Source organism: Pleurodeles waltl, chromosome 2_2 (genome assembly GCF_031143425.1).
Source record: "Pleurodeles waltl isolate 20211129_DDA chromosome 2_2, aPleWal1.hap1.20221129, whole genome shotgun sequence".
Taxonomy (NCBI): domain Eukaryota; kingdom Metazoa; phylum Chordata; class Amphibia; order Caudata; family Salamandridae; genus Pleurodeles; species Pleurodeles waltl.
In genome coordinates this window covers 891,005,694-891,032,252 of record NC_090439.1, presented here as the reverse complement: position 1 = coordinate 891,032,252, position 26,559 = coordinate 891,005,694, and the positions used below count along the sequence as shown (strand labels likewise).

The window sequence follows — 26,559 nt, the reverse complement described above, 5'->3', positions numbered from 1 at the left end:
CTTGGGGTGGGAGGGAGGTCTGAAACTTGTGTATGGCGCAGGCTGGTTACGACCAGTTAGCCAGCACACTAGTAGCTGGTAGATTTTTCAGGTGGTACCTCTAAGGTCCCCTCTGAGGGCATGTTTTAAGAAATCCATCACTGGCATCAGTGAGGGTTTATTACTATGAGATGTTTAATACCAATCGCCCCTATTTCAGTGAAGCCATCATGTAGCTGGGGAACTCGTATTGACCATTGTTTAGCACATATACTTAAAATGACTTTCCTGGTCACTTACGATGCCTAAGAATCAACATACATAGCAGGGGCATATCTGCTCTTGCAGATATGACCACACGTAATATAATGCACCCCACCTTAGGACTTGAAGGCCTGAAGGGGTGACTTTACATATACTGCATGCAGCATTAGTGGCCATGGCACACAGGCTGTGTGCCATGTCATGTTTTCACTTTTAGCTGCACCACGACACGCAGTCTGCATGAGCTAGGTGATGGTGCCCTGAGTGTGGTACAATACAGGTTGCAGCCCTTGGGAACCCTCTTTGGTACCCATGCCGTAGGTACCTTGAGTACCATTTACTAGGGACTTGCAGGGGTGCCAAAAGAGTTGCCAAATGGGGTAACAGTTGTGCATTTTTGGGGAAAGAACAGTGGCACTGGGGCCCTGGTTAGCAGGAGCCTAGTGTACTTCAGTCAAAAGTTGCATCAAATACCAGGCAAAAGGTTGCAGGGGTACTATAATGAAAGCCCAGTCTCCTACAAGGTGGAAGCTTAGGTTTTTGAACCTTGGTGAGACATATGTTAGTGGAGGATGACAGCCAGGTGCAATCTCCTTTGGCTGGTGTTGTGGGTCAGTCGGAACTGCAGGCACTCCTGCTTTCGCAGACTGTCCCTTTGACAAAAGACATGACAAAGGAGATTGCATTCTAAAGATGTTGGCACCCACAACACGAATTTTAAAGTACCAAACACTAAAACATATCTGTGTCTGGAAATGAACTATAAAAGTGAGGCTGCTGCAACGAAGGACGGGGACCAAGATCTGCTAGTCTTCCAGTTGGGTGAAGGGCCATCATGCAGGAAGCCAAGAACATTTGCCCTGTGCCTGGAACACTAGCTGTGTGCTGCTTGCCTAGGCCAGTGTGTCTCATGAGGTGGAGGAAAGTTCCTGAAGCGAGGAAGTCCTAGCAGGGATCCTGGTGAGTGGAGCATGATTGGTGAAATGTAATTCTTCTGATCCAGTTGGGACAGTTGTTTCGAAGGAGTCGCCCCCCCCCCCCCCCCCCCCCCCCACATCCTCCCCTTGTAGAAGTCTGTAACTCCCATTGAGGTGACGGTGAAGTTTTGAGTTGTTCCCAGTTGAAGTGACATTTTTAGGGCAGTCACCCTTACCCGTTACACACTGTGTCTGGAGGGAACCACTAGGACTGTTGGGAGTCCTCTTCCCGAGAAGCCTTGGACATTTGCGCTTGTTACCCCTGAGTCAATGGCTGATGGGGTAATACTTGGCCCAACTGTTCATGATCTATTATAGATCAGCCCTGAGACAGCAGAAGTAATGTCTCAATGCCCACTTTTGGGCATAGGAGCCCCTGACTGTCCCGTGGCTCTCTGAAAGGGTTTGTGACATGAGGAACCTGCAATTAGATATTCACCTAAAAGAGTGTTACCGAAGTAAGTAAATTGTTCTGTAGGTAAGTAACTCATTTCTTATTTCTACAGCATAAAAAATAAATAACGGTTGTATAGGTAACTAATTTCTTATGTTTACTGCTCTCTGCGTTAATCTACTCAATGTTACGTCTCCTTCAATAGATCTCCATTGATATTTGTGAGTTCTGAATAGTCACTCCAAAACGTGGGATTCTGGAGCAATTTTTCTAAAAATATTTTCATGTAGCAATTTCTTTTGCTATGATCTAGTAAAGAATGACTCATACCTCCATCAGTAGAAGAAGCTACCCAGTGTGGATATCAATTGCTCCGCAACAAAAAGAATTTGCATTGAGAGCTGCATTTGTGTAACCAAGTTTCCATGTCAGTAATTTGAATACAGCAGATGATTTTCAGTTTACTGTATGATTCTGATTTGCATTAGGGTGATAATTTTGAAATATAGTTGGTATGTTAATCTTTATCTGTAGGAATCACCTATCATTCTGAGGGATGGAAATGGCACAATCTATCCCATGGCAAAAGATTGTATGGGTGGAATAAGAGATCCGGATTGGCTTGATCTACCTCCAATAAGCAGCCTTGGTATGGGTGTTCATTCTTTATCAAATCTTCCTGCCAATTCGACCATTAAGAAGAGAGCAGCTATAATCATCATGGCTGTGGAGGTATGTTGCAGAGGAAGACAATAACATTATTTTTAAGGCGGTATGTGTTGGAAATGGTTGATTCTACATTATTTGTTTTGCCTGTTAGCAGACTGTTTGAATACTCCATAATGTTAAATGTTGACCGTGGAGTGTGAAGAATATTCGGGGCATAGTAATGGTCCCTTATGTACTATCTACTTATTGAAATCTTTTTAAATTATGCACAGTTAATATGAATCACAAGTTCCAAAAAACTTGCAATTTAATAAAATTGGGTTTGTGGGACGTGGAGCTGTAGATGCACATGCTGCTCATACTCCTTCCATCCAGTTTGTCCCAGATGTTTGCAGCTTGCTTTTCTTCAAAGAAGTCTTTCAAGTCTTGCAATATAAGTAACTCCAGTTATGATTGGTATTGCGCATGGGTATCGGCTCCGTTCTTAAATTGGTTTCTCTCTGCCATAGGGTTTAGGTGTTTTCCTTCAAGCTGCGGTCTGTCGCTGCGTGCTTTTCTCGACTGGCCCATTTGTTTCCCACTTTATCGTTACTCAAATCTGGGAAAATCCCACTGAATTATTATTGGAATTTGGGGACCCCCACTGGGTCATTACTGAAAGCCGGGGAACCCATCCTAAACATTGATGATTTGAAATGCAAAACAATATACAAAAATACAGAAATAAACATTCATTTAGCACATACAAATGATAACAAATTTTATTTAATTTGCAAACAAACCTAAAAGAAAATAATTTTAATAGGAAGGTTTGAGCTTTTCTAAATTCAATTGAAGCCACACACTGTCCATACTGTGTTCTGTTTGATGCACCTACATTGCTCCCACGAATTTACCCACTTTATATACACTTTATTATTCTGTTAATATTTAATTTTAAAATCAGCAGTTGCGGGACCCCTTGAGGAGGCTTCACAGGCCCCCAGGGGTCCCTGGACCATGGGTTGGGAACCACTGCTCTAGGCCATCGGTTGAAGAAACAATGTTTTGAAAATTGGTGCCTAGTGTTTGAGTCGTCTCTCCTTCGCCTCCACAGTTGACCACTTAGAGGACTCCTTCCACTCCTCAGCACCTAGAATGCACCCGTAATGAAAGGACTCAGTTCTGCTACTGCCTGAAATGTTGAGTGAAGTACCCCAGGATAGCCCTACCTCAGGTTTACACCCTTTGTCTTCATACCATCAGAAGGCAAACCGGTCACTGGTATCTTTAAGTAGCCAATTGAGAGAAGTGACCACAGCTAGGATGAACAAGTTTAAGCCTTCCCCCCTGACCCTTGTTGCATCAGGGGACAAGTGCTTCTTGATTCTCTAGTGGTGCACACTGCACAGAAATGTGCAAACTCAAGGGCATGGGGGAATACCCCCACATGTTTCCCACTGAACTGGGAGAGTAAGAAAACTGATGCAGTAGGGAAGACGGTAGCGGCCCAATCTGCTGCAGATTGGCCTATCACTAATTTGTTAGTTACTCTCTTGATGCAATTGTGCCCACTGGGACGAGATGGAAGAGGAGTTGCAACATCTCCCAGACCAGTACGAAAGGAGGTCAGGAGTTTGTGACTAAGGGAAAAATCATCACCAGTACCACCATCAAGTGCACTGTGGATTCAGCCAGCAGATACTCCTGCTCAGGGTATCATCTGACCAGACACGCCTGACTGCCTGCTTCTGGTTTTAAACTAGGGGTTCAGCACCATCTGGTGAACTTGCCCTTCAGCGGCACACATCTGTTCAATCCTCAGATTGACCAGATGTTGGGAAAAAAAAATAGAGGATACCGAGACTGACAAAGCTAAGGGTGCATTGCAGACCCTCTCTTGGATTCAGCGTATTAAACATAAAACCACTCCCATATAGCACTCTCAGTCAGATTATCAAATCCCCATAGAGGATCAGCATTTTTCACTTGGGGAACTCAACTTGAAATTCTTAACAATTTTTAAAAGCACTATGGAATCAAAAACAGTTTTAAAAAAATGGGAAAGAACTTTGGGTCTTTGGTAATTTATTACATGTTATTTTTTTAACGGCCTACAAATAGTTAATGAGATGCCTATCTTATTTCAGCACCCACTTTCCATAGATGTTTAGGCGTTCTTTTACCTCTGTCACTTTATTACTTGCATTATTGTTACAATAGAAACATTTTGATACAGCAAATGTTTTTCGCTTTTCAGTGTATGCACACTTTTAATGGACACATATCTAACAGTAGTTTGAACTTAGATGGGTAGTGAGGCCCTCCCAAATATATACTCCTGGAAATGTAGTTTTCATTTTATGTATACTAGTTGTTTTTAGTGTCTGTCTTTCTTTTGCATCTCCCGCATAAAAATGCACTGACTTAAAACCTATTTAAAAATATATTTTTGCAGTGTCAATCTTTTCTACATTCACATGCTGTGCATTATTCTTCTGTTTTTACTTTTTTTTTTTTTTTTGGGCGTTGACCGTCTGACCGTTTGGTGCCTAATCCAGCTGCTCCTAAAGTCATATGTCTTCCCCAGATGCTTCGAAGAGTGGTCGCCATCTTCAGAGTCTGTTTTTCCTCTGTTGGGTGCGGAAGCATTGCTGAAGGCTCTTGAAACATTGGAAAAAAGGAAGTTTTATGGAGAGTTTGAGAGACCTATGAACAAAGCATGAGATTTGGAGTCACCAAGGGTCCGCACACCGGAATGTGACATGGAAAATGTACTGTTTTTTGCTTCTGGCCCAAGTGCCACCACAAGTTTGCACAGAAGGATATTGTGGGAAAGCACCTTTTTTGACTTGGGTAGCCCCCACTTTTTGCCTGGTTTCTGATGTGGCTTTGACTGTTAGTGCAGTGGGTCCCAGCAAACCACGTCCCCGGTGCCAGATCTCTTCCCCAAAATTGCCAAGTTGTTTTCCACAACTGGCAAACTCTTTATACAAGTCCTTAGTAAATGGTACCCCTGGCCCCTAGGGCCTGGAGTACTAAGGGAGGTCACTGAGGGCTGCAGCACCAGTTATTCCAACCCCAGAGACCCCTCACCAAACACACACAGAGCTGCCATTGCAGACTGCGTCTGTTGGTGCAGGCTAGATTGAAAACACAACCTGTCACACCCCCCTGTGTGCCAGGTACCCTATCAAAGCATGTGTCAGGTGTAAGTCTCCCTGAAGGCAGGGTGCACAAAGGCACATGTGAGGGCATCTGTGCATGGGGTGTTCCAATTGTGGAAACAATGGTAATTTTTTAGTGAAAGAACACTGGTGCTGGGACCTTGTTAGCAGGGTCCCAGCACACTTCTCAGTCAAGTCAGCAGCAATATCAGGCAAAAAGTGGGGGAAGGGGGGGGCAACAAGGAGCCATTTTCCTACACCCAGTGATTGTGCATTCTCCTCCAAATTGTGTTGTTTTGGTACTTCATACACCCCACAGTTGGCATACTTGTGTACCCCTGTAAGTCCCTGGTAGATGGTATGTAGGTACCCAAGGCATTGGTTCACCTGGGGCCTCCCATGGGCTGCAGCATGTATTATGCCATCCAGGTGAGCCCATGTAGACTGTCTGCAGACCTGCCATTTGCATGCACCCTTTCACTGCTGACCGCTACATCAGGTCACTAAGTCACCCCTATAATAGACCATTTCAGCCTAAATTGCAGGGAGCAGATCCCTGTGTGTATGGGAACCCCTACATGAGTAGAGGTGCACCTACGAATTCCAATTCCTTGGACTTCGGAAGTGCGGGGAAGCCATTTTATCTATGTACTGGCCATTGGTCACTACCTGTGGTCCAGCTACATAATGATACCTCCAAACCTGGGCATGTTTGGCATCAAACATATCGGAATCATACCCAATTACTGGTTCCAGTACTGGTGCAATTATTCCATTCACTCCGGGGATTCCTTAATGGATCCCCCAGTTCTGCTCCTACCAGTTTTTCAGGATCTGTGGGCAGCCCCCCCAGACACAGTTCTGCCCCCCTTCTACTTGACAAGCTCAAGCAGGGGACAGCAGAAGAAAGGATTTCCTGTAGGAGAGGGGTGCAACCTCCTCTCCTTTGGAAATAGGTGTTACTGGGCTATGGAGGGGTAGCCTCCCCTCGCCACCAGGCTGCTTTGAAGGGCACATTTGGTGCCCTCCTTGCATAATCCTGTTTGCAACTGTCCAGGGACCACTGATCCCTGCTTTGGCGCGAAATACAAAGGAAAGGGGATTGACCACTCCCCTGTCCATCTCCACTCCTAGGATGATACCCAGAGCCCTCCAGGTGGCCACTTGGTTCTACCATCTTGGAAACAAGTTGTGCAAAGGCCTCTGGGAGCATGACTGGGTAGGCCAGGCAGCTTGACATCATTGACCCCTCCTGATAGGTGGTCATAGCCAGGGAGTGACCAAACCCCATTATTGGGCTATTGAGGGGTCTCCCTTGAGGATAGGTCCCCAGATTTGTTGTGCAAGATACTGGAAGGAACTCTCTGCAAGTCATCATCCACTCCTGGCCTCTAGAACCGCTGCTGGCCTGCACAGGACAAGACTGCACTGCCAGGAAGACTTATTTTTGCAACATTGTTACTGAGGCTTCTGTCCGCATTCTGCAACATCGCCAAGGCTGTTCATCCTCTAGGTCGGCAAGATTTCAACTGCACCAAGAAGGAAGGACACCCCCCCCCCCACCACCCTGGAGTGAAGAAGTCACTATCCGGCATCCTCAGCCAGCCAGCTCCTAAGGCAACGGCATCTGGCTGGTGGGATCTTCTGTCCATCGGATCTGCAAAGCTCTCCAACACAGGTGGTGGTTCTGAGGTATCCCCTGGTCCTCTCTGCCTTCTATCTAATGTGGGCGACGGTGAGCCCTTGTCTTTGCCACTGGGATAGAATCGCGACTGTTACACCAACAAAGGCTTGTTGACTTCTACTCTGAGGGAGCTTCAGGATCCAAGTAGCCCTGGCCACCAGCACTCTACCTCTGCAAGGATGGTCTCCTTTCTGCACCTCCAGCGACGTGGAACTCTTCTTCAAGTGTGCTGTCTGGGCCTCACTGCGACTTACTTTGCCTGCTGTCAGTGGGTTGCCTGTGGAGGCTCTGACTGCTTTTTTTGGCTCTCCTGCGTCCTGAAGGTCAGTCTGGACTCCCCTCCAAGGGTTGAGTCTACAGACCTTCCTGGTCCTCCACAGCTCTGCAAAACTTCCAACAGCTCTCTTGCATTTCCCTGTGCTTGTTGGTGGTCCTCCTGTCCACTGGCCCATCTGAAATCTGGCGATTGTCGAGGGACAGCTTGTAGGTGACTTCAGGGACTCCACTGCATCACCTGGACCCCACTGCTGGACTTCATCCATCACCAACAACCCGGATCGTCAGCTGCAGAAGGCTGGGCATTGCCTCCTGCTCCACCTGGGCACTCCTACGTAGAGTGGACTCTGTCCCCTTCATTTGCAGGTCCTCATTGCCCAGAATCAGCCCTTGGGTTCTACTGGTCTAGTCCTGGTTCTGCATTTATCCAATCATGGCATCCTCATGTTAGCCTATGAGGCAACCTGGTAACTTACCTCTCTGCACCCGGCCACTGGGGATCTTCTAGGTACTTACCTTTTGGGCTTCCACTCTTTCCCAGTTAACGCCATACTCTCTGGTGGGGGACACCCTTTCGCATTCCTGTTTTTTAGTATTTGGTTTGGCCCCCCTATTGGGCCCTTGCTAATTTGTTTTTTTTTAGTACCTTCTGTTGTATAGTCTGTGTTAATACCTCCAGAGGAAGGCATATAAATGTTAGTCTAGTTTAGTGTGCCTATAATAAAGTACCTTTATATTTACAACAGTTTGTGGTACCTTTCATGTGTCATACGTTACTGTGTGACTGTTGTGGTATTGCAAGTGCTTCACATGCCTGCTAGATAAGTTTTGGCTGCTCACCACAGCTACCCGGAGAGAGAGCCCTTGTTGTCTAGACACTGTAACCCGGTCTAACCACGTGTAATACTATAGGTGTCCACTACATACTGGGCCAGCTTCCTTCAGTTCTCATCAGTGCCCAGTACTCAACTTTGCTTCCTGAGATTGGCTTCATAAGTCGTCATTGTAGGAAGTTGGCTCTGTATGTACTATTTCAAAGTAAGAAATAGCATGCACAGAGTCCAAGGGTTCCCCTTAGAGGTAAGATAGTGGCAAAAAGAGATAATTCTAATGCTCTATTTTGTGGTATTGTGGTTGAGCAGTAGGCTTATCAGAGGGTAGTGTTATGCATTTGTTGTACACACACAGGCAATAAATGAGGAACACACACACACTCAGACAATTCCAGGCCAATAGGTTTTTATATAGAAAAATATATTTTCTTAGTTTATTGTAAGAACCACAGGTTCAAGATTTACAAACAATACTTTAAATGAAAGGTATTTCACTTAGGAAATTTAGGAACTTTGAATTAGCAAAATAGTATATACAGTTTTCACACAAATGGCAATAAGCTATTTTAAAACTGGACACAGTGCAATTTTCAACAGTTCCTGGGGGAGGTAAGTGTTTGTTAGCTTTGCAGGTAAGCAAACCACCTACAGGGTTCAAAGTTGGGCCCAAGGTAGCCCAACGTTGGGGGTTCAGAGCAACCCCAAAGTTACCACACCAGCAGCTCAGGGCCGGTCAGGTGCAGAGGTCAAAGTGGTGCCCAAAATGCATAGGCTTCAATGGAGAAGGGGGTGCCCCGGTTCCAGTCTGCCAGCAGGTAGGTACCCGCGTCTTCGGAGGGCAGACCAGGGGGTTTTGTAGGGCACCGGGGGGGACACAAGTCAGCACAAAAAGTACACCCTCAGCGGCACAGGGCGGCCGGGTGCAGTGTGCAAACAGGCGTCGGGTTTGCAATGTAGTCCAATGGGAGACCAAGGGGTCTCTTCAGTGATGCAGGCAAGGGGGGGGCTCCTCTGGGTAGCCACCACCTGTGCAAGGGAGAGGGCCACCTGGGGGTCGCTCCTGCACTGGAGGTCGGATCCTTCAGGTCCTGTGGGGCTGCGGGTGCAGTGTCCTTACCAGGCGTCGGGTTCTTAGAAGCAGGAGGTCGCAGTCAGGGGGAGCCTCTGGATTCTCTCTACAGGCGTCGCTGTGGGGGCTCAGGGGGGTCAACTCTGGCTACTCACTGGCTCGCAGTCGCTGGGGAGTCCTCCCTGTAGTGTTGGTTCTCCACAAGTTGAGCCGGGGGCGTCGGGTGCAGAGTGCAAAGTCTCACGCTTCCGGCGGGAAACGTGTGTTCATTAAAAGTTGCTTCTTTGTTGCAAAGATGCTTCTTTCTTGGAGCAGAGCCGCTGTCCTCTGGAGTTCTTGGTCCTTTTAGATGCAGGGTAGTCCTCTGAGGCTTCAGAGGTCGCTGGACCCTGTGGAACGCGTCGCTGGAGCAGTTCTTTTGAAGGGGGGAGACAGGCCGGTAGAGCTGGGGCCAAACCAGTTGGTGTCTCCGTCTTCTCTGCAGGTTTTTCAGCTCAGCAGTCCTTCTTCGTCTTACGTAGCAAGAATCTATCTTCCTTGGTTCTGGGGGCCCCTAAATACTCAATTTAGGGGTGTGTTTAGGTCTGGGGGGTTAGTAGCCAAAGGCTACTAGTTCTGAGGGTGGCTACACCCTCTTTGTGCCTCCTCCCTGAGGGGAGGGGGCACATCCCTAATCCTATTGGGGGAATCCTCCATCTGCAAGATGGAGGATTTTAAAAGTCAGTCACCTCAGCTAAGGACACCTTAGGGGCTGTCCTGACTGGCCAGTGACTCCTCCTTGTTTTTCTCATTATCTCCTCCAGCCTTGCTGCCAAAAGTGGGGTAGTGGCCGGAGGGGGCGGGCAACTCCACTAGCTGGAGTGCCCTGGGGTGCTGTAACAAAGGGGGTGAGCCTTTGAGGCTCACCGCCAGGTGTTACAGTTCCTGCAGGGGGAGGTGAGAAGCACCTCCACCCAGTACAGGCTTTGTTACTAGCCACAGAGTGACAAAGGCACTCTCCCCATGTGGCCAGCAACATGTCTGGTGTGTGGCAAGCTGCTAAAACTAGTCAGCCCACACTGGAAGTCGGTATGGTTTCAGGGGGCATATTTAAGATGCCCTCTGGGGTGTATTTCACAATAAAATGTACATTGGCATCAGGGTGCATTTATTGTGCTGAGAAGTTTGATACCAAACTTCCCAGTTTTCAGTGTAGCCATTATGGTGCTGTGGAGTTCGTGTTTGACAGACTCCCAGACCATATACTCTAATGGCTACCCTACACTTACAATGTCTAAGGTTTTGCTTAGACACTGTAGGGGCATAGTGCTCTTGCACTTATGCCCTCACCTATGGTATAGTGCACCCTGCCTTAGGGCTGTAGGGACTGCTAGAGTGGTGACTTATCTATAACATTGGCAGTGGGAGGTTGGCATGGCACCATGAGGGGGGTGCCATGTCGACTTAGTCATTTTATCCCCACCAGCACACACAAGCTGGCAAGCAGTGTGTCTGTGCTGAGTGAGGTTTCCCCAGGGTGGCATAAGACATGCTGCAGCCCTTAGTGACCTTCCCTGGCATTAGGGCCCTTGGTACCAGGGGTACCAGTTACAAGGGACTTACCTGGATGCCAGGGTGTGCCAATTGTGGAGACAAAGGTACGGGTTAGGGAAAGAACACTTGTGCTGGGGCCCGGTTAGCAGGCCTCAGCACACTTTGAAATCATAAGTTGGCATTAGCAAAGGCAAAAAGTCAGGGGGTAACCATGCCAAGGAGACATTTCCTTACAGTCATTAACCCTGTGTTTGCTGAATATTGTTTTTCTCTGTAAAATAATATTGAGAGAACTCTGAAAATTCCACTGTGTTGAATTCTGAAACTGCAAAGTATTTATGCTTAAAGGTCTACTTACCTGATTAGGAATTGCTTGGGTTTGAAACATGTAACAAGAATTGTTACTTTTCTCAATTGGTCTTGGATTTATTCTTTGAGTCTGTCTCTCGTTTATTGCCTTGGTGAGTACAACAAATGATCAACAAATCACTACCCTCTGATAAGCCTAACTGCTCACCCACACTAGCACAACATAGAGCATTAGTCCTGTCTACTTCTGTCTCTGCTAAGCCAGTTGTGAATCCACTGGACTCTCTGCACAGTGTACTTCATTTAAGTGCACTATATAGAAAGCCAGCTTCCTACATATAGCCGTCAAGTGTGTAACGTCTGCCTTCCGTTAGATCACAGAAATTACGACTGCGATGCCTGTGCAGCGTTTATACCAAGAGAGAAACAGAAGCAGGTACACCGCCCCATTCTGACCAGAAAGAAACTCTGTTGCTGAGAGACCCACAGTTGTCGAGCACAGAGGAAGATATTGCTGAGGTGGCCAAAGCAGAGGGCTCAGATTTCGGAAAAGAACATTGAAATCGAAGGAAAAAAGACCTTAGGTAATGCTGAAGAAGCATACGGGGTGAGTCGTTCACCAAGCTCAGAATCAGTAAAAGCTGACTCTGCACCGAGGGTAAGCAGAAGTCGAAGGAACCCCTTGTGTCCCACTCGAAAGATACTGCAGGCAGCATAGCTTTGGAGACAGCTATGGCGGCTAAAGACTACTGAATCCAGGAGAAGACAAAAAAGCAGTCGAGCGAGATCTTGGCATTGGAAGGCTTGACTTCGAAATGGAAGTTGACACCTCTGCTCAAAGCAGAAGGTCGGTCATCCGAAATTGAACGCAAGTAAAGGAAACTTGAAGTCGAAATTATTGTAATTCTTCGAAAGGTGTGCAGAGTACTGTCAAGGCTTGACTGAAAAGACAGAAGGGACAAAGGACATGAACACCCTATCCTCTGAAAGAAGAAGAACAAGATATTTTATTTAAGGAAGAGGAAGACTTAGAGTCACAGGGCATGTTACTGGACGCAGAAGGATCTCAGTCCCTCGAAGCCCAGTTGGCAAAACCTTGCAGCAGACTTACCCATTAAGGTCTCACCCCTGATGACATCTGGATGTACAGTTAGCTTAGTAAAAGAGCTGCACATAAATACTGTTGGAAGAAGAAAAAACACAATCCTGCTTTTTACTCTGCAAATTATTATCATGTGAAAGTAAGAAAGCTTGTAAAGTGCACGAATCCCAAATGACGTCTTTGCGCTAGTGTCCTCAGAAGAAGCTATCAAATATATTTCTCTTTGCTGAGGGATAAAAGAAACCGTTTTTTAGCTTTTTCCTGAATTGAGTCAAGTTAGATTGTGATCTTAAATGGAAGGGCATAGAATTGCATAGTTTGCGGGCAGAGTAGGCACATGCCAGCAAAATAATTTTTGAAAGTATTCAGGACTGGTCTTGTGAAGCATCTTAGGAGCGAGGCAGAGGACCTTAAATTTGATCCTCTCACCAACAAGCAGCCAGGGAACACCAAAGGTGCTTTGAGAAATAAGTCTAACATTTGGAATGTTCAAAAGCAGCCATGCTGCTGCATTTTGCAGGTACTAAGTTTAGGAAGCAGATGCTCCTGTAAGGCCATGTACAAAGCATCTGAACATACGAGCCACAATTACCATTTTCTGCATGCTCAGTGGAATTCAGGAAAAAGCTTTTTTCAAAGTCCTGAGCAGGTAGACGCAGAAAGATGTAACATGGTTAACTTGATCAGAAAAGCAAAGGTTTCTGTCAGACAACACCTCTAAGTTTTTAACCTTCTTTACAGGTGTAGGAAGTGGGCCAAGATTTGAAGGCCATCATAAGATGTTTCAGAAGGTTGTGTTATTCCCCAGGAGGGAGCCCCTCAGTCTTCTTGGAGTTTAGTTTCAGGCAGCTCATGTATCCATGTTACTATTTGCACCAAGTAGTTGTTAAATTTACTGGCCTCCTTTTCAATATTGGATGATACTGACACTACCATATCAGTGTTGTTAACGGAGACAACAGAGAAGCCATGATATCGAACATGTCTAGCTAACATAGATGCAAAAAAGTGTAGGACTTAATGAAGAGCCCTGAGGCACTCCGCACATGAGGGAGAAAGGTGGCAAAACAAAATCTCCAAAATCAACCACCTACTCTATCGGATAGAAAGGAATGGAGGATGGCAAGGGCAAAAGTCTTGAATGCCGATTTTCTCCAGCTGGCTGATAAGCAAGAATGGTTAACCGTATCAGATGCGACTGAGAGATTGAGGAGAATCAGTGCAGCCCTTTCTCCCCTATTGACCATCATTCTTATCTCCTCTGTAGCAGCAACTAAAGATAACTCCGTACAACGATGCAGTCTGAAGCCATATTGCAATGGGTCCAGAAGATGATTGTCATCACGAGAGGGCACAGTGTTCTTTCATAGCTTCATAGTGTTTTCCAGAATTTTGGCAGGAAGTGGAAGGTCGATAACTCTTCAGATAGTTAGTGTTGAAGGAAGGCTTTTTCAAGAAATGAAGCACCAAAGCGTTTTTCCAAGCTGCCGGAAAGTAACCTGAGTTCAGTATGTCATTCAGTAACTCAGTAAGATGAACTGAGACCGTAGAGGAAATCTCTTGTAAGTTGCAAGAAGCGCAAGGATCAGCCGGAGATCCAGAATTGTTTGTTTTAAAAAAAAAAGTTACTCTTTCTTCTGAATGGGGGTAAAATTGATAAGCACTGATTTGGATCATAATGTTCTTAATATTGAGACTTCTGAGTCAGTAGGACTGGGGATAGGGGCTCCGATGGAAGTAACCACTTGATTAGGGGCGAATTAATAAAAAATAGTGTTAACCATTGAATGAAAGAAATCTGCTAGCTTATTGCAGAAAGCTTGATCCGGTGTAAAGACGTTGCTGTTATTGCAGTTAGAGTAGCAACTGTCTGAAATAATTCCTTAGTGGAATCTTTGGCCGTGTAGATTCCTTCAGGAAACCATCTTATTTTTTCAGAAATTATTAAAGCTTTGCAATCATAGACGAGAGATTCATATTTGATTCTTTATTCTGGACATTTGTCTTTCCTCCATTTGTATCCTTGAGCCCTATGTTTTTTTTTTTTTTAAGATCAGGTGTGTACCAAGGAGACAATGGTTTCCTTCCGTGGTTTCATTGTTCTTTCAGGAGTCAATAGAGTGACTGCAGAATCAATCCAATTAGTGAAACTAGTGGTTGCAGATTCAATATTACTTTCTAACGTAGTACTGGAGCTGCTGAGAATGTTAAGTTCATTTTTAACAATTTTATGCCCCTGACAAAACTTAAATGATGTGGAAGAATTATATCTAATGGAATTATTAGTGGGAGCTGTAAGATTAAGAAAAACTGCTTTTATGTTCTGACCAGGTCATTGAAAGAACTTTGTCAAAGCTAAGGCCAGAACTGTTGGTGAATACCCCATTCAAAATATGGCTGGCATGGTGGGTAGGAAGATTAAACAAGGTCAAAACTAATAAGCCAGTCAACTAAATGGTCAGTATCTTTATTTTTGGCAAGCTCTAAATTAAAATTGAAATCCCCCAAGATGGTAAAATTGGGGAACTCCATGCGGTAGTCAGTGTAGGTCTGCAGGGATCTAATGAATCTCCTTTGTTACTGGTGGGTCATACACCAAAGTGCAATTGAAGGTCTTAGCATTGTTAAATTTAAAACTAAATATGAGAGCTTCTCCATCCAACTGAGAGGCAGGCTGGAATGTGGCCTTAAGCTGGTTATGATAAGTAATCGCAATCCCACCGCCACGTTTAAGGGGTCTAGCAACTCTTATAAAAATAAAATAACATAGACATCTGGAATTGCCACTACTAATTCAGGGCCTGACATAGTGTCAGCCCATGTCTCTGTTACTAACACTATATCTGGAGCTCAACAAAATCTGCAAATTCATACTTATGTTCAATCTGCAATCTTGTGTTCAGGAGAGCACACAAGTAACTCTGGAAAGTGCTCTGTAACTGCTGTAAGGTGGAGTTAAGATAGTGTTACCTACTGGGGCTGGTGAGATCAGGGCTGCTGAAGACATATTAAAAGGCAAAACAGAAATATTGACAATAGCAACATTTAAATCATGAATATTACACTGTTGTTTCCTACCTGAGCACCAGAGTTCCAACAATGTATGCCTTGTATATGCCAAAATAGGGAAACTGCCAGGGGTCCTGGCACACGGTGCGGCACAGATGGGGTTGCCTTTTAGAGACCTTCAAAGAACTGGCCCCAGGCAGATGTGTAACACCAAGGGCTGAAAACAAAGATGGGCATTCCTCGAAGGACCTGCCTTATATTAGAGAAACAGTACCAGCAGGCTCTTATTGCAGCAACAGCTAGAAAAAGAGCAAATATTCCAAGACATCCGGCCCGTCTCCGGACAAGATCATCAAGAAAATGGACATGGTGAGAGGGAAATATGAAAGGGGAGCTGCTATGCAGTGAAGCATTTTAGGAAGCTGGCCTGGTGTGTGGTGGGTACATAGGTACTTACACCTCATTCCAGGTGTTCCCCTACTAGTGTAGTGTAGGCAGTGTCTAGAAGCCAGGCACTCTAGAGGTAGCTGTGGAAGAGAAGCCAAGGCTTATCTAGGAGACATGCGCAAACCTCGTTCAATACCACTGTAGTGTCACAGCACTTACACACATGAAAGAAAACACTCAGTGTTAGAAAAATAAAGATATTTTATGTTCGGTGGCATGTGTAGCTGCAGATACACATGCTGTGCATAGTCCGCCGTCTGGTGTTGGGTCGGAGTGTTACAAGTTGTTTTTCTTCGAAGAAGTCTTTTCGAGTCACGAGACCGAGAGACTCCTTCCACTTTGGTTCCATTGCGCATGGGCGTCGACTCCATCTTAGATTGTTTTTTTTCCGCCATCGGGTTCGGACGTGTTCCTTTTCGCTCCGTGTTTCGGGTCGGAAAGTTAGTCAGAATCAACGGAAAATTCGTCGGTATTGTTTCGTTCGGTATCGGGATAGTTAGGGCAAATCGACACCGAGCCTTAAAGAGCTCCGGTAACCCTTCGGGGTATTTTCGATCCCCCGTCGGGGCCTGGTCGGCCCGACCGCGTGCAACATCGAGACTGATGGAACGGACCCCGTTCCGATTCTGTCCTAAATGCCACAGTAAATATCCTTATACAGACCAACATTTGGTCTGTAACTTGTGCCTGTCCCCCGAGCACAAGGAAGAGTCGTGTGAGGCCTGTCGCGCGTTTCGGTCGAGAAAAACGCTCAGGGACCGAAGAGCCAGGAGGTTGCAGATGGCTTCCACGCTGACAGGACAACAAGGGTTCGAGGAGGAGGAAGAAGAAGAAACTTGCTCCATCTGCGATTCAGATTCCGAAGAATTCGACGTCGACGAGCAACCAACCGTGAGTAAGACGTCGAAAGAAAGATCACACGAGAAAACAGACAAAGCCCAGGGGACGCCACTGCCAACAGGCCATGGCATAACCCATAAAGTAGGTGACCGTCCATCGGCACCGAAAAAGGGCGAGCTGGTGCCGAAGTCGTCCGACTCAGGTCGAGACACAGGCACGCAACACTCTCGGGACCGAGAGAGTGGTTGTAAAGAAATGGCTCCCTGTTGCAGTTACCCACCACTTTTTGCCTGATACTGATGCTGACTTGACTGAGAAGTGTGCTGGGACCCTGCTAACCAGGCCCCAGCACCAGTGTTCTTTCACCTAAAATGTACCATTGTTTCCACAATTGGCACAACCCTGGCACCTAGGTAAGTCCCTTGTAACTGGTACCAAGGGCCCTGATTCCAGGGAAGGTCTCTAAGGGCTGCAGCATGTCTTATGCCACCCTAGGGACCCCTCACTCAGCACAGACACACTGCTTGCCAGCTTGTGTGTGCTGATGGGGAGAAAATGACTAAGTCGACATGGCACTCCCCTCAGGGTGCCATGCCAACCTCCCACTGCCTGTGGCATAGGTAAGTCACCCCTCTAGTAGGCCTTACAGCCCTAAGGCAGGGTGCACTATACCACAGGTGAGGGCATATGTGCATGAGCACTATGCCCCTAAGCAAAACCTTAGACATTGTAAGTGCAGGGTAGCCATAAGAGTATATGGGCTGGGAGTCTGTCAAAAACGAACTCCACAGCTCCATAATGGCTACACTGAATACTGGGAAGTTTAGTATCCAACTTCTCAGAATAATAAACCCACACTGATGCCAGTGTTGGATTTATTAAAAAATGCACACAGAGGGCATCTTAGAGATACCCCCTGTATTTTACCCAATTGTTCAGTGCAGGACTGACTGGTCTGTGCCAGCCTGCTGCTGAGAGACGAGTGTCTGACCTCATGCGGTGAGAGCCTTTGTGCTCTCTGAGGACAGAAACAAAGCCTGCTCTGGGTGGAGGTGCTTCACACCTCCCCCCTGCAGGAACTGTAACACCTAGCAGTGAGCTTCAAAGCTCAAGCTTCGTGTTACAATGCCCCAGGGCACTCCAGCTAGTGGAGATGCCCGCCTCCTGGACCCAGCCCCCACTTTTGGCGGCAAGTCCAGGAGAGATAATGAGAAAAACAAGGAGGAGTCACTGGCCAGTCAGGACAGCCCCTAAGGTGTCCTGAGCTGAGGTGCCTCTGACTTTTAGAAATCCTCCATCTTGAAGAAGGAGGATTCCCCCAATAGGATTAGGGATGTGACCCCCTCCCCTTGGGAGGAGGCACAAAGAGGGTGTACCCACCCTCAGGGCTAGTAGCCATTGGCTACTAACCCCCCAGACCTAAACACGCCCTTAAATTTAGTATTTAAGGGCTCCCCTGAACCTAAGAATTTAGATTCCTGCAACAAGAAGGACTGCCTAGCTGAAAACCCCTGCAGAGGAAGACCAGAAGACAACAACTGCCTTGGCTCCAGAAACTCACCGGCCTGTCTCCTGCCTTCCAAAGAACTCTGCTCCAGCGACGCCTTCCAAAGGGACCAGCGACCTCTGAATCCTCTGAGGACTGCCCTGCTTCGACGACGACAAGAAACTCCTGAGGACAGCGGACCTGCTCCAAAAAGACTGCAACTTTATCCAAAGGAGCAGCTTTAAAGAACCCTGCAATCTCCCCGCAAGAAGCGTGAGACTTGCAACACTGCACCCGGCGACCCCGACTCGGCTGGTGGAGAACCAACACCTCAGGGAGGACCCCCGGACTACTCTACGACTGTGAGTACCAAAACCTGTCCCCCCTGAGCCCCCACAGCGCCGCCTGCAGAGGGAATCCCGAGGCTTCCCCTAACCGCGACTCTCTGAAACATAAGTCCCGACGCCTGGAAAAGACCCTGCACCCGCAGCCCCAGGGACCTGAAGGACCGGACTTTCACTGCAGAAGTGACCCCCAGGAGTCCCTCTCCCTTGCCCAAGTGGAGGTTTCCCTGAGGAAGCCCCCCCTTACCTGCCTGCAGCGCTGAAGAGATCCCTTGATCTCTCATTGACTTCCATTGCGAACCCGACGCTTGTTCTAACACTGCACCCGGCCGCCCCCGCGCCGCTGAGGGTGAAATTTCTGTGTGGGCTTGTGTCCCCCCCGGTGCCCTACAAAACCCCCCTGGTCTGCCCTCCGAAGACGCGGGTACTTACCTGCTGGCAGACTGGAACCGGGGCACCCCCTTCTCTCCATTGAAGCCTATGCGTTTTGGGCACCACTTTGAACTCTGCACCTGACCGGCCCTGAGCTGCTGGTGTGGTAACTTTGGGGTTGCTCTAAACCCCCAACGGTGGGCTACCTTGGACCAAGAACTGAACCCTGTAAGTGTCTTACTTACCTGGTAAAACTAACAAAAACTTACCTCCCCCAGGAACTGTGAAAATTGCACTAAGTGTCCACTTTTAAAATAGCTATTTGTGAATAACTTGAAAAGTATACATGCAGTTGAAATGATTCAAAGTTCCTAATGTACTTACCTGCAATACCTTTCAAACAAGATATTACATGTTAAATTTGAACCTGTGGTTGTTAAAATAAACTAAGAAAATATATTTTTCTATAACAAAACCTATTGGCTGGATTTGTCTCCGAGTGTGTGTACCTCATTTATTGTCTATGTGTATGTACAACAAATGCTTGACACTACTCCTTGGATAAGCCTACTGCTCGACCACACTACCACAAAATAGAGCATTAGTATTATCTCTTTTTACCACTATTTTACCTCTAAGGGGAACCCTTGGACTCTGTGCATGCTATTCCTTACTTTGAAATAGCACATACAGAGCCAACTTCCTACAGTGGTGCAGAAAAGGCTCGACACCGAGATAGCGGCACCGAAGCTGCTCGGCACCGAGAGGCCAAGACACCGAAAAAGAGAAAGATCTCGTCGGAGCCGAAAACAACTAAAGACACGGTTTCGGTGCCAAAACACCAGGCAACCAAACCAAAATCCAGTTCCTACTCAGAGGAACAATCACTGTCCTCCCAACTAAAAAGACACAGATTTGAGGAGGAATTACAAACTACAGAGGTAGATCACACGCAAAAGCGGATCTTTATCCAAAGGGGTACAGGGAAAATCAGCACTCTTCCCCCAATTAGAAGGAAAAGGAAACTTGACTTCCAGCAACAAGACAAGCCACCACAAGCAAAGGTGGTAAAGAGGGTAACTCCACCACCCTCTCCACCACAGTCAACTCATGTATCACCGGCACAGACTCCACCACAATCACCAGCTCATACCACCATGAGCCAGGATGATCAGGCAGCATGGGACCTCTATGATGCTCCAGTATTGGACAATAGTCCAGAGTCGTACCCAACTAAACCCTCACCACCTGAGGACAGTACAGCATATGCACAGGTGGTAGCTAGGGCAGCCGAATTTCATAATGTATCTCTACATTCGGAGCCTATTGAGGATGACTTCCTCTTTAACACCCTGTCCTCCACCCACAGCCATTATCAAAGCCTTCCCATGCTCCCGGGAATGCTAAGGCACGCTAAACAGATTTTCAAGGAGCCTGTTAAAAGCAGAGCAATAACTCCAAGGGTGGAGAAAAAATACAAGGCACCGCCCACAGACCCTGCTTTTATTACATCACAACTGACACCAGATTCAGTAGTCGTAGGAGCAGCTCGTAAAAGAGCCAACTCGCAGACATCAGGCGACGCACCACCTCTGGACAAGGAGAGCCGCAAGTTTGATGCAGCGGGGAAAAGGGTTGCAGCACAAGCTGCAAATCAATGGTGCATCGCCAACTCGCAAGCACTCCTAGCGCGATATGACAGAGCCCATTGGGAGGAGATGCAGCATCTCATCGAGCACCTCCCCAAAGAATTCCAGAAACGGGCAAAACAAGTGGTTGAAGAGGGACAGAATATATCCAACAACCAAATCCGTTCTTCTATGGATGCAGCAGATACAGCTGCAAGAACAATAAATACTGCTGTAACAATAAGGAGGCACGCATGGTTGCGCACATCCGGCTTCAAACCTGAGATACAACAGGCAGTGCTCAATATGCCGTTCAATGAACAGCAATTGTTTGGCCCAGAAGTGGACACTGCAATTGAAAAATTAAAAAAGGACACTGACACAGCTAAAGCCATGGGCGCACTCTATTCCCCGCAGGGCAGAGGCACATTTGGCACATTTCGCAAAACTACTTTCAGAGGAGGGTTTCGAGGTCAAGCCACAGACACCAGCACCTCACAACCAAGACCACCTCTGTAAGGAAATGCCTCCTTGGCATGGTTGCCCCCTGACTTTTTGCCTTTGCTGATGCTATGTTTACAATTGAAAGTGTGCTGAGGCCTGCTAACCAGGCCCCAGCACCAGTGTTCTTTCCCTAACCTGTACTTTTGTATCCACAATTGGCAGACCCTGGCATCCAGATAAGTCCCTTGTAACTGGTACTTCTAGTACCAAGGGCCCTGATGCCAAGGAAGGTCTCTAAGGGCTGCAGCATGTCTTATGCCACCCTGGAGACCTCTCACTCAGCACAGACACACTGCTTGCCAGCTTGTGTGTGCTAGTGAGACCAAAACGAGTAAGTCGACATGGCACTCCCCTCAGGGTGCCATGCCAGCCTCTCACTGCCTATGCAAGTATAGGTCAGTCACCCCTCTAGCAGACCTTACAGCCCTAAGGCAGGGTGCACTATACCATAGGTGAGGGTACCAGTGCATGAGCATGGTACCCCTACAGTGTCTAAACAAAACCTTAGACATTGTAAGTGCAGGGTAGCCATAAGAGTATATGGTCTGGGAGTCTGTCAAACACGAACTCCACAGCACCATAATGGCTACACTGAAAACTGGGAAGTTTGGTATCAAACGTCTCAGCACAATAAATGCACACTGATGCCAGTGTACATTTTATTGCAAAATACACCCCAGAGGGCACCTTATAGGTGCCCCCTGAAACTTAACCGACTGTCTGTGTAGGCTGACTAGTTCCAGCAGCCTGCCACACTAGAGACATGTTGCTGGCCCCATGGGGAGAGTGCCTTTGTCACTCTGAGGCCAGTAACAAAGCCTGCACTGGGTGGAGATGCTAACACCTCCCCCAGGCAGGAGCTGTGACACCTGGCGGTGAGCCTCAAAGGCTCACCCCTTTGTCACAGCCCAGCAGGGCACTCCAGCTTAGTGGAGTTGCCCGCCCCCTCCGGCCACGGCCCCCACTTTTGGCGGCAAGGCTGGAGGGAACAAAGAAAGCAACAAGGAGGAGTCACTGGCCAGTCAGGACAGCCCCTAAGGTGTCCTGAGCTGAGGTGACTCTGACGTTTAGAAATCCTCCATCTTGCAGATGGAGGATTCCCCCAATAGGGTTAGGATTGTGACCCCCTCCCCTTGGGAGGAGGCACAAAGAGGGTGTACCCACCCTCCGGGCTAGTAGCCATTGGCTACTAACCCCCCAGACCTAAACACGCCCTTAAATTTAGTATTTAAGGGCTACCCTGAACCCTAGAAAATTAGATTCCTGCAACAACAAGAAGGACTGCCCAGCTGAAAACCCCTGCAGAGGAAGACCAGAAGACAACAACTGCCTTGGCTCCAGAAACTCACCGGCCTGTCTCCTGCCTTCCAAAGAACTCTGCTCCAGCGACGCCTTCCAAAGGGACCAGCGACCTCTGAATCCTCTGAGGACTGCCCTGCTTCGACGACGACAAGAAACTCCCGAGGACAGCGGACCTGCTCCAAAAAGACTGCAACTTTGTTTCCAGAAGCAGCTTTAAAGAACCCTGCAACTCCCCGCAAGAAGCGTGAGACTTGCAACACTGCACCCGGCGACCCCGACTCGGCTGGTGGAGAACCAACACCTCAGGGAGGACCCCCGGACTACTCTACGACTGTGAGTACCAAAACCTGTCCCCCCTGAGCCCCCACAGCGCCGCCTGCAGAGGGAATCCCGAGGCTTCCCCTGACCGCGACTCTCTGAAACCTAAGTCCTGACGCCTGGAAAAGACCCTGCACCCGCAGCCCCCAGGACCTGAAGGACCGGACTTTCACTGCAGAAGTGACCCCCAGGAGTCCCTCTCCCTTGTCCAAGTGGAGGTTTCCCCGAGGAAGCCCCCCCTTGCCTGCCTGCAGCGCTAAAGAGATCCCTTGATCTCTCATAGACTAACATTGAAAACCCGACGCTGGTTTCTACACTGCACCCGGCCGCCCCCGCGCTGCTGAGGGTGAAATTTCTGTGTGGGCTTGTGTCCCCCCCGGTGCCCTACAAAACCCCCCTGGTCTGCCCTCCGAAGACGCGGGTACTTACCTGCAAGCAGACCGGAACCGGGGCACCCCCTTCTCTCCATTCTAGCCTATGCGTTTTGGGCACCACTTTGAACTCTGCACCTGACCGGCCCTGAGCTGCTGGTGTGGTAACTTTGGGGTTGCTCTGAACCCCCAACGGTGGGCTACCTTGGACCAAGAACTGAACCCTGTAAGTGTCTTACTTACCTGGTAAAACTAACAAAAACTTACCTCCCCCAGGAACTGTGAAAATTGCACTAAGTGTCCACTTTTGAAATAGCGATTTGTGAATAACTTGAAAAGTATACATGCAATTGAAATGATTCAAAGTTCCTAATGTACTTACCTGCAATACCTTTCAAACAAGATATTACATGTTAAATTTGAACCTGTGGTTCTTAAAATAAACTAAGAAAATATATTTTTCTATAACAAAACCTATTGGCTGGATTTGTCTCTGAGTGTGTGTGTAACTCATTTATTGTCTATGTGTATGTACAACAAATGCTTAACACTACTCCTTGGATAAGCCTACTGCTCGACCACACTACCACAAAATAGAGCATTAGTATTATCTATTTTTACCACTATTTTACCTCTAAGGGGAACCCGTGGACTCTGTGCATGCTATTCCTTACTTTGAAATAGCACATACAGAGCCAACTTCCTACATTGGTGGATCAGCGGTGGGGTACAAGACTTTGCATTTGCTGGACTACTCAGCCAATACCTGATCACACGACAAATTCCAAAATTGTCATTAGAAATTGATTTTTGCAATTTGAAAAGTTTTCTAAATTCTTAAAAGACCTGCTAGGGCCTTGTGTTAGATCCTGTTTAGCATTTCTTTTAGAGTTTAAAAGTTTGTTAAAAGTTTGAATTAGATTCTAGAACCAGTTGTAGATTCTTAAAAAGTATTCCAACTTTTAGAAGCAAAATGCCTAGCACAGATGTGGCTGTGGTGGAACTCGACACCACACCTTACCTCCATCTACAGATGAGAGAGCTAAGGTCACTCTGTAAACTAAAGAAAATAGCAATGGGCCCCAAACCTACCAAAGTACAGCTCCAGGAGCTTTTGGCAGAGTTTGAAAAGGCCAACCCCTCTGAGGGTGGCAACTCAGAGGATGAAGATAGTGACTTGGAGGGAAATTCCCCCCCTCCAGTCCTACTTAGGGAGAGCAGGGCTACTCAAGCCCTGACTCCACAAATAATAGTCAGAGATGCTGGTTCCCTCACAGGAGGGACCAACAACTCTGAAATCACTGAGGATAACTCCAGTGAAGAGGACATCCAGTTAGCCAGGATGGCCAAAAGATTGGCTTTGGAAAGACAGATCCTAGCCATAGAGAGGGAAAGACAAGAGATGGGCCTAGGACCCATCAATGGTGGCAGCAACATAAATAGGGTCAGAGATTCTCCTGACATGTTGAAAATCCCTAAAGGGATTGTAACTAAATATGAAGATGGTGATGACATCACCAAATGGTTCACAGCTTTTGAGAGGGCTTGTGTAACCAGAAAAGTGAACAGATCTCACTGGGGTGCTCTCCTTTGGGAAATGTTCACAGGAAAGTGTAGGGATAGACTCCTCACACTCTCTGGAAAAGATGCAGAATCTTATGACCTCATGAAGGGTACCCTGATTGAGGGCTTTGGATTCTCCACTGAGGAGTATAGGATTAGATTCAGGGGGGCTCAAAAATCCTCGAGCCAGACCTGGGTTGACTTTGTAGACTACTCAGTAAAAACACTAGATGGTTGGATTCAAGGCAGTGGTGTAAGTAATTATGATGGGCTGTACAATTTATTTGTGAAAGAACACCTGTTAAGTAATTGTTTCAATGATAAACTGCATCAGCATCTGGTAGACCTAGGACCAATTTCTCCCCAAGAATTGGGAAAGAAGGCGGACCATTGGGTCAAGACAAGGGTGTCCAAAACTTCCACAGGGTGTGACCAAAAGAAAGGGGTCACAAAACCTCCCCAGGGGAAAGGTGGTGAGACAGCCAAAAATAAAAATAGTAAAGAGTCTTCTACAGGCCCCCAAAAACCTGCACAGGAGGGTGGGCCCAGAGCCTCTTCACAAAACAATCCAGGGTACAAGGGTAAAAACTTTGATCCCAAAAAGGCCTGGTGTCGAAACTGTAGTCAGTCTGGACACCAAACTGGAGACAAGGCCTGTCCCAAGAAAAGTTCCACTCCAAACTCCAATCCAGGTAACACTGGAATGGCTAGTCTCCAAGTGGGATCAACAGTGTGCCCAGAGCAAATCAGGGTCCACACTGAAGCTACTCTAGTCTCTGAGGGTGGGGTGGAGTTAGCCACACTAGCTGCCTGGCCGCCTAACATGCAAAAATACAGGCAGCAGCTCTTTATTAATGGGACAAGTGTAGAGGGCCTGAGGGATACAGGTGCCAGTGTCACCATGGTGACAGAGAAACTGGTTTCCCCTGGCCAATACCTGACTGGAAAAACTTATACAGTCACCAATGCTGACAATCAAACTAAAGCACATCCCATGGCAATGGTAACTTTAGAATGGGGAGGGGTCAATGGCCTGAAACAGGTGGTGGTCTCCTCAAACATCCCAGTAGACTGTCTGCTTGGAAATGACCTGGAGTCCTCAGCATGGGCTGAGGTAGAACTAAAAACCCATGCAGCCATGCTGGGTATCCCTGAACTGGTGTGTGTAAAAACAAGAGCACAATGCAAGGCACAGGGTGAAAAAGTAGAGCTGGAGTCTGGAAAAATGGCCCAGCCTACCAAGAGAAAAGGAAAGTCAGTTGGGAAACCAACTGCAACACAGTCAGAAAAAGAGAACCTCTCTTCTCAGGAAGAAGTTCTGCCCTCTGAGGGAACTGAGCCTTTGGAGCTTGAACCTTATCAGGTTGAGCTCTTAGGCCCAGGGGGACCCTCAAGGGAGGAGCTGTGTAAGGGACAAGAAACCTGTCCCTCTCTTGAAGGCCTTAGGCAGCAAGCTGCTGAAGAGTCCAAGGGCAGGAAAAATGGAACACATAGGGTCTATTGGGAAGATGGACTCCTGTACACTGAGGCCAGAGACCCCAAACCTGGTGCCACTAGGAGAGTGGTAGTGCCTCAGTCGTTCAGAGAGTTTATTCTGACCTTAGCCCATGATATTCCCCTTGCTGGGCATTTGGGACAAACCAAGACGTGGGAGAGGTTAGTCAACCACTTCTACTGGCCCAATATGTCCCAGAAGGTTAAGGAGTTTTGCCTCTCCTGCCCCACCTGTCAATCCAGTGGTAAGACAGGTGGGCACCCAAAGGCCCCCCTCATTCCACTTCCAGTGGCGGGGGTCCCCTTTGAAAGAGTGGGTGTGGACATAGTTGGTCCACTGGAACCTCCCACAGCCTCAGGAAATATGTACATCCTAGTAGTAGTGGATCATGCTACTAGGTATCCTGAAGCTATTCCCCTTAGGTCGACTACTGCCCCTGCAGTAGCCAAGGCCCTCATTGGTATCTTTACCAGAGTGGGTTTCCCTAAGGAGGTGGTGTCTGACAGAGGTACCAACTTCATGTCAGCATACCTAAAACACATGTGGAATGAGTGTGGAGTGACTTACAAATTCACTACACCATACCATCCACAAACTAATGGGTTAGTTGAGAGATTCAACAAGACATTAAAAGGCATGATCATG

The 26,559-nt window shown here is 47.4% G+C and overlaps 1 protein-coding gene across 8 annotated transcripts in view; it reads left to right on the top strand.

Annotated features, from left to right (window-relative positions):
• The window catches only part of UBR5 (ubiquitin protein ligase E3 component n-recognin 5), a 1,605,594-nt gene that overhangs the window by 447,870 nt on the left and 1,131,165 nt on the right, over window positions 1-26,559 (top strand). For all 8 annotated transcript variants that reach the window (XM_069220579.1, XM_069220580.1, XM_069220578.1 and 5 more), the window contains one exon: window positions 2,149-2,346. In XM_069220579.1, the coding sequence (XP_069076680.1) occupies window positions 2,149-2,346 (198 nt within the window). The remainder of the gene's footprint in view (window positions 1-2,148; window positions 2,347-26,559) is intronic.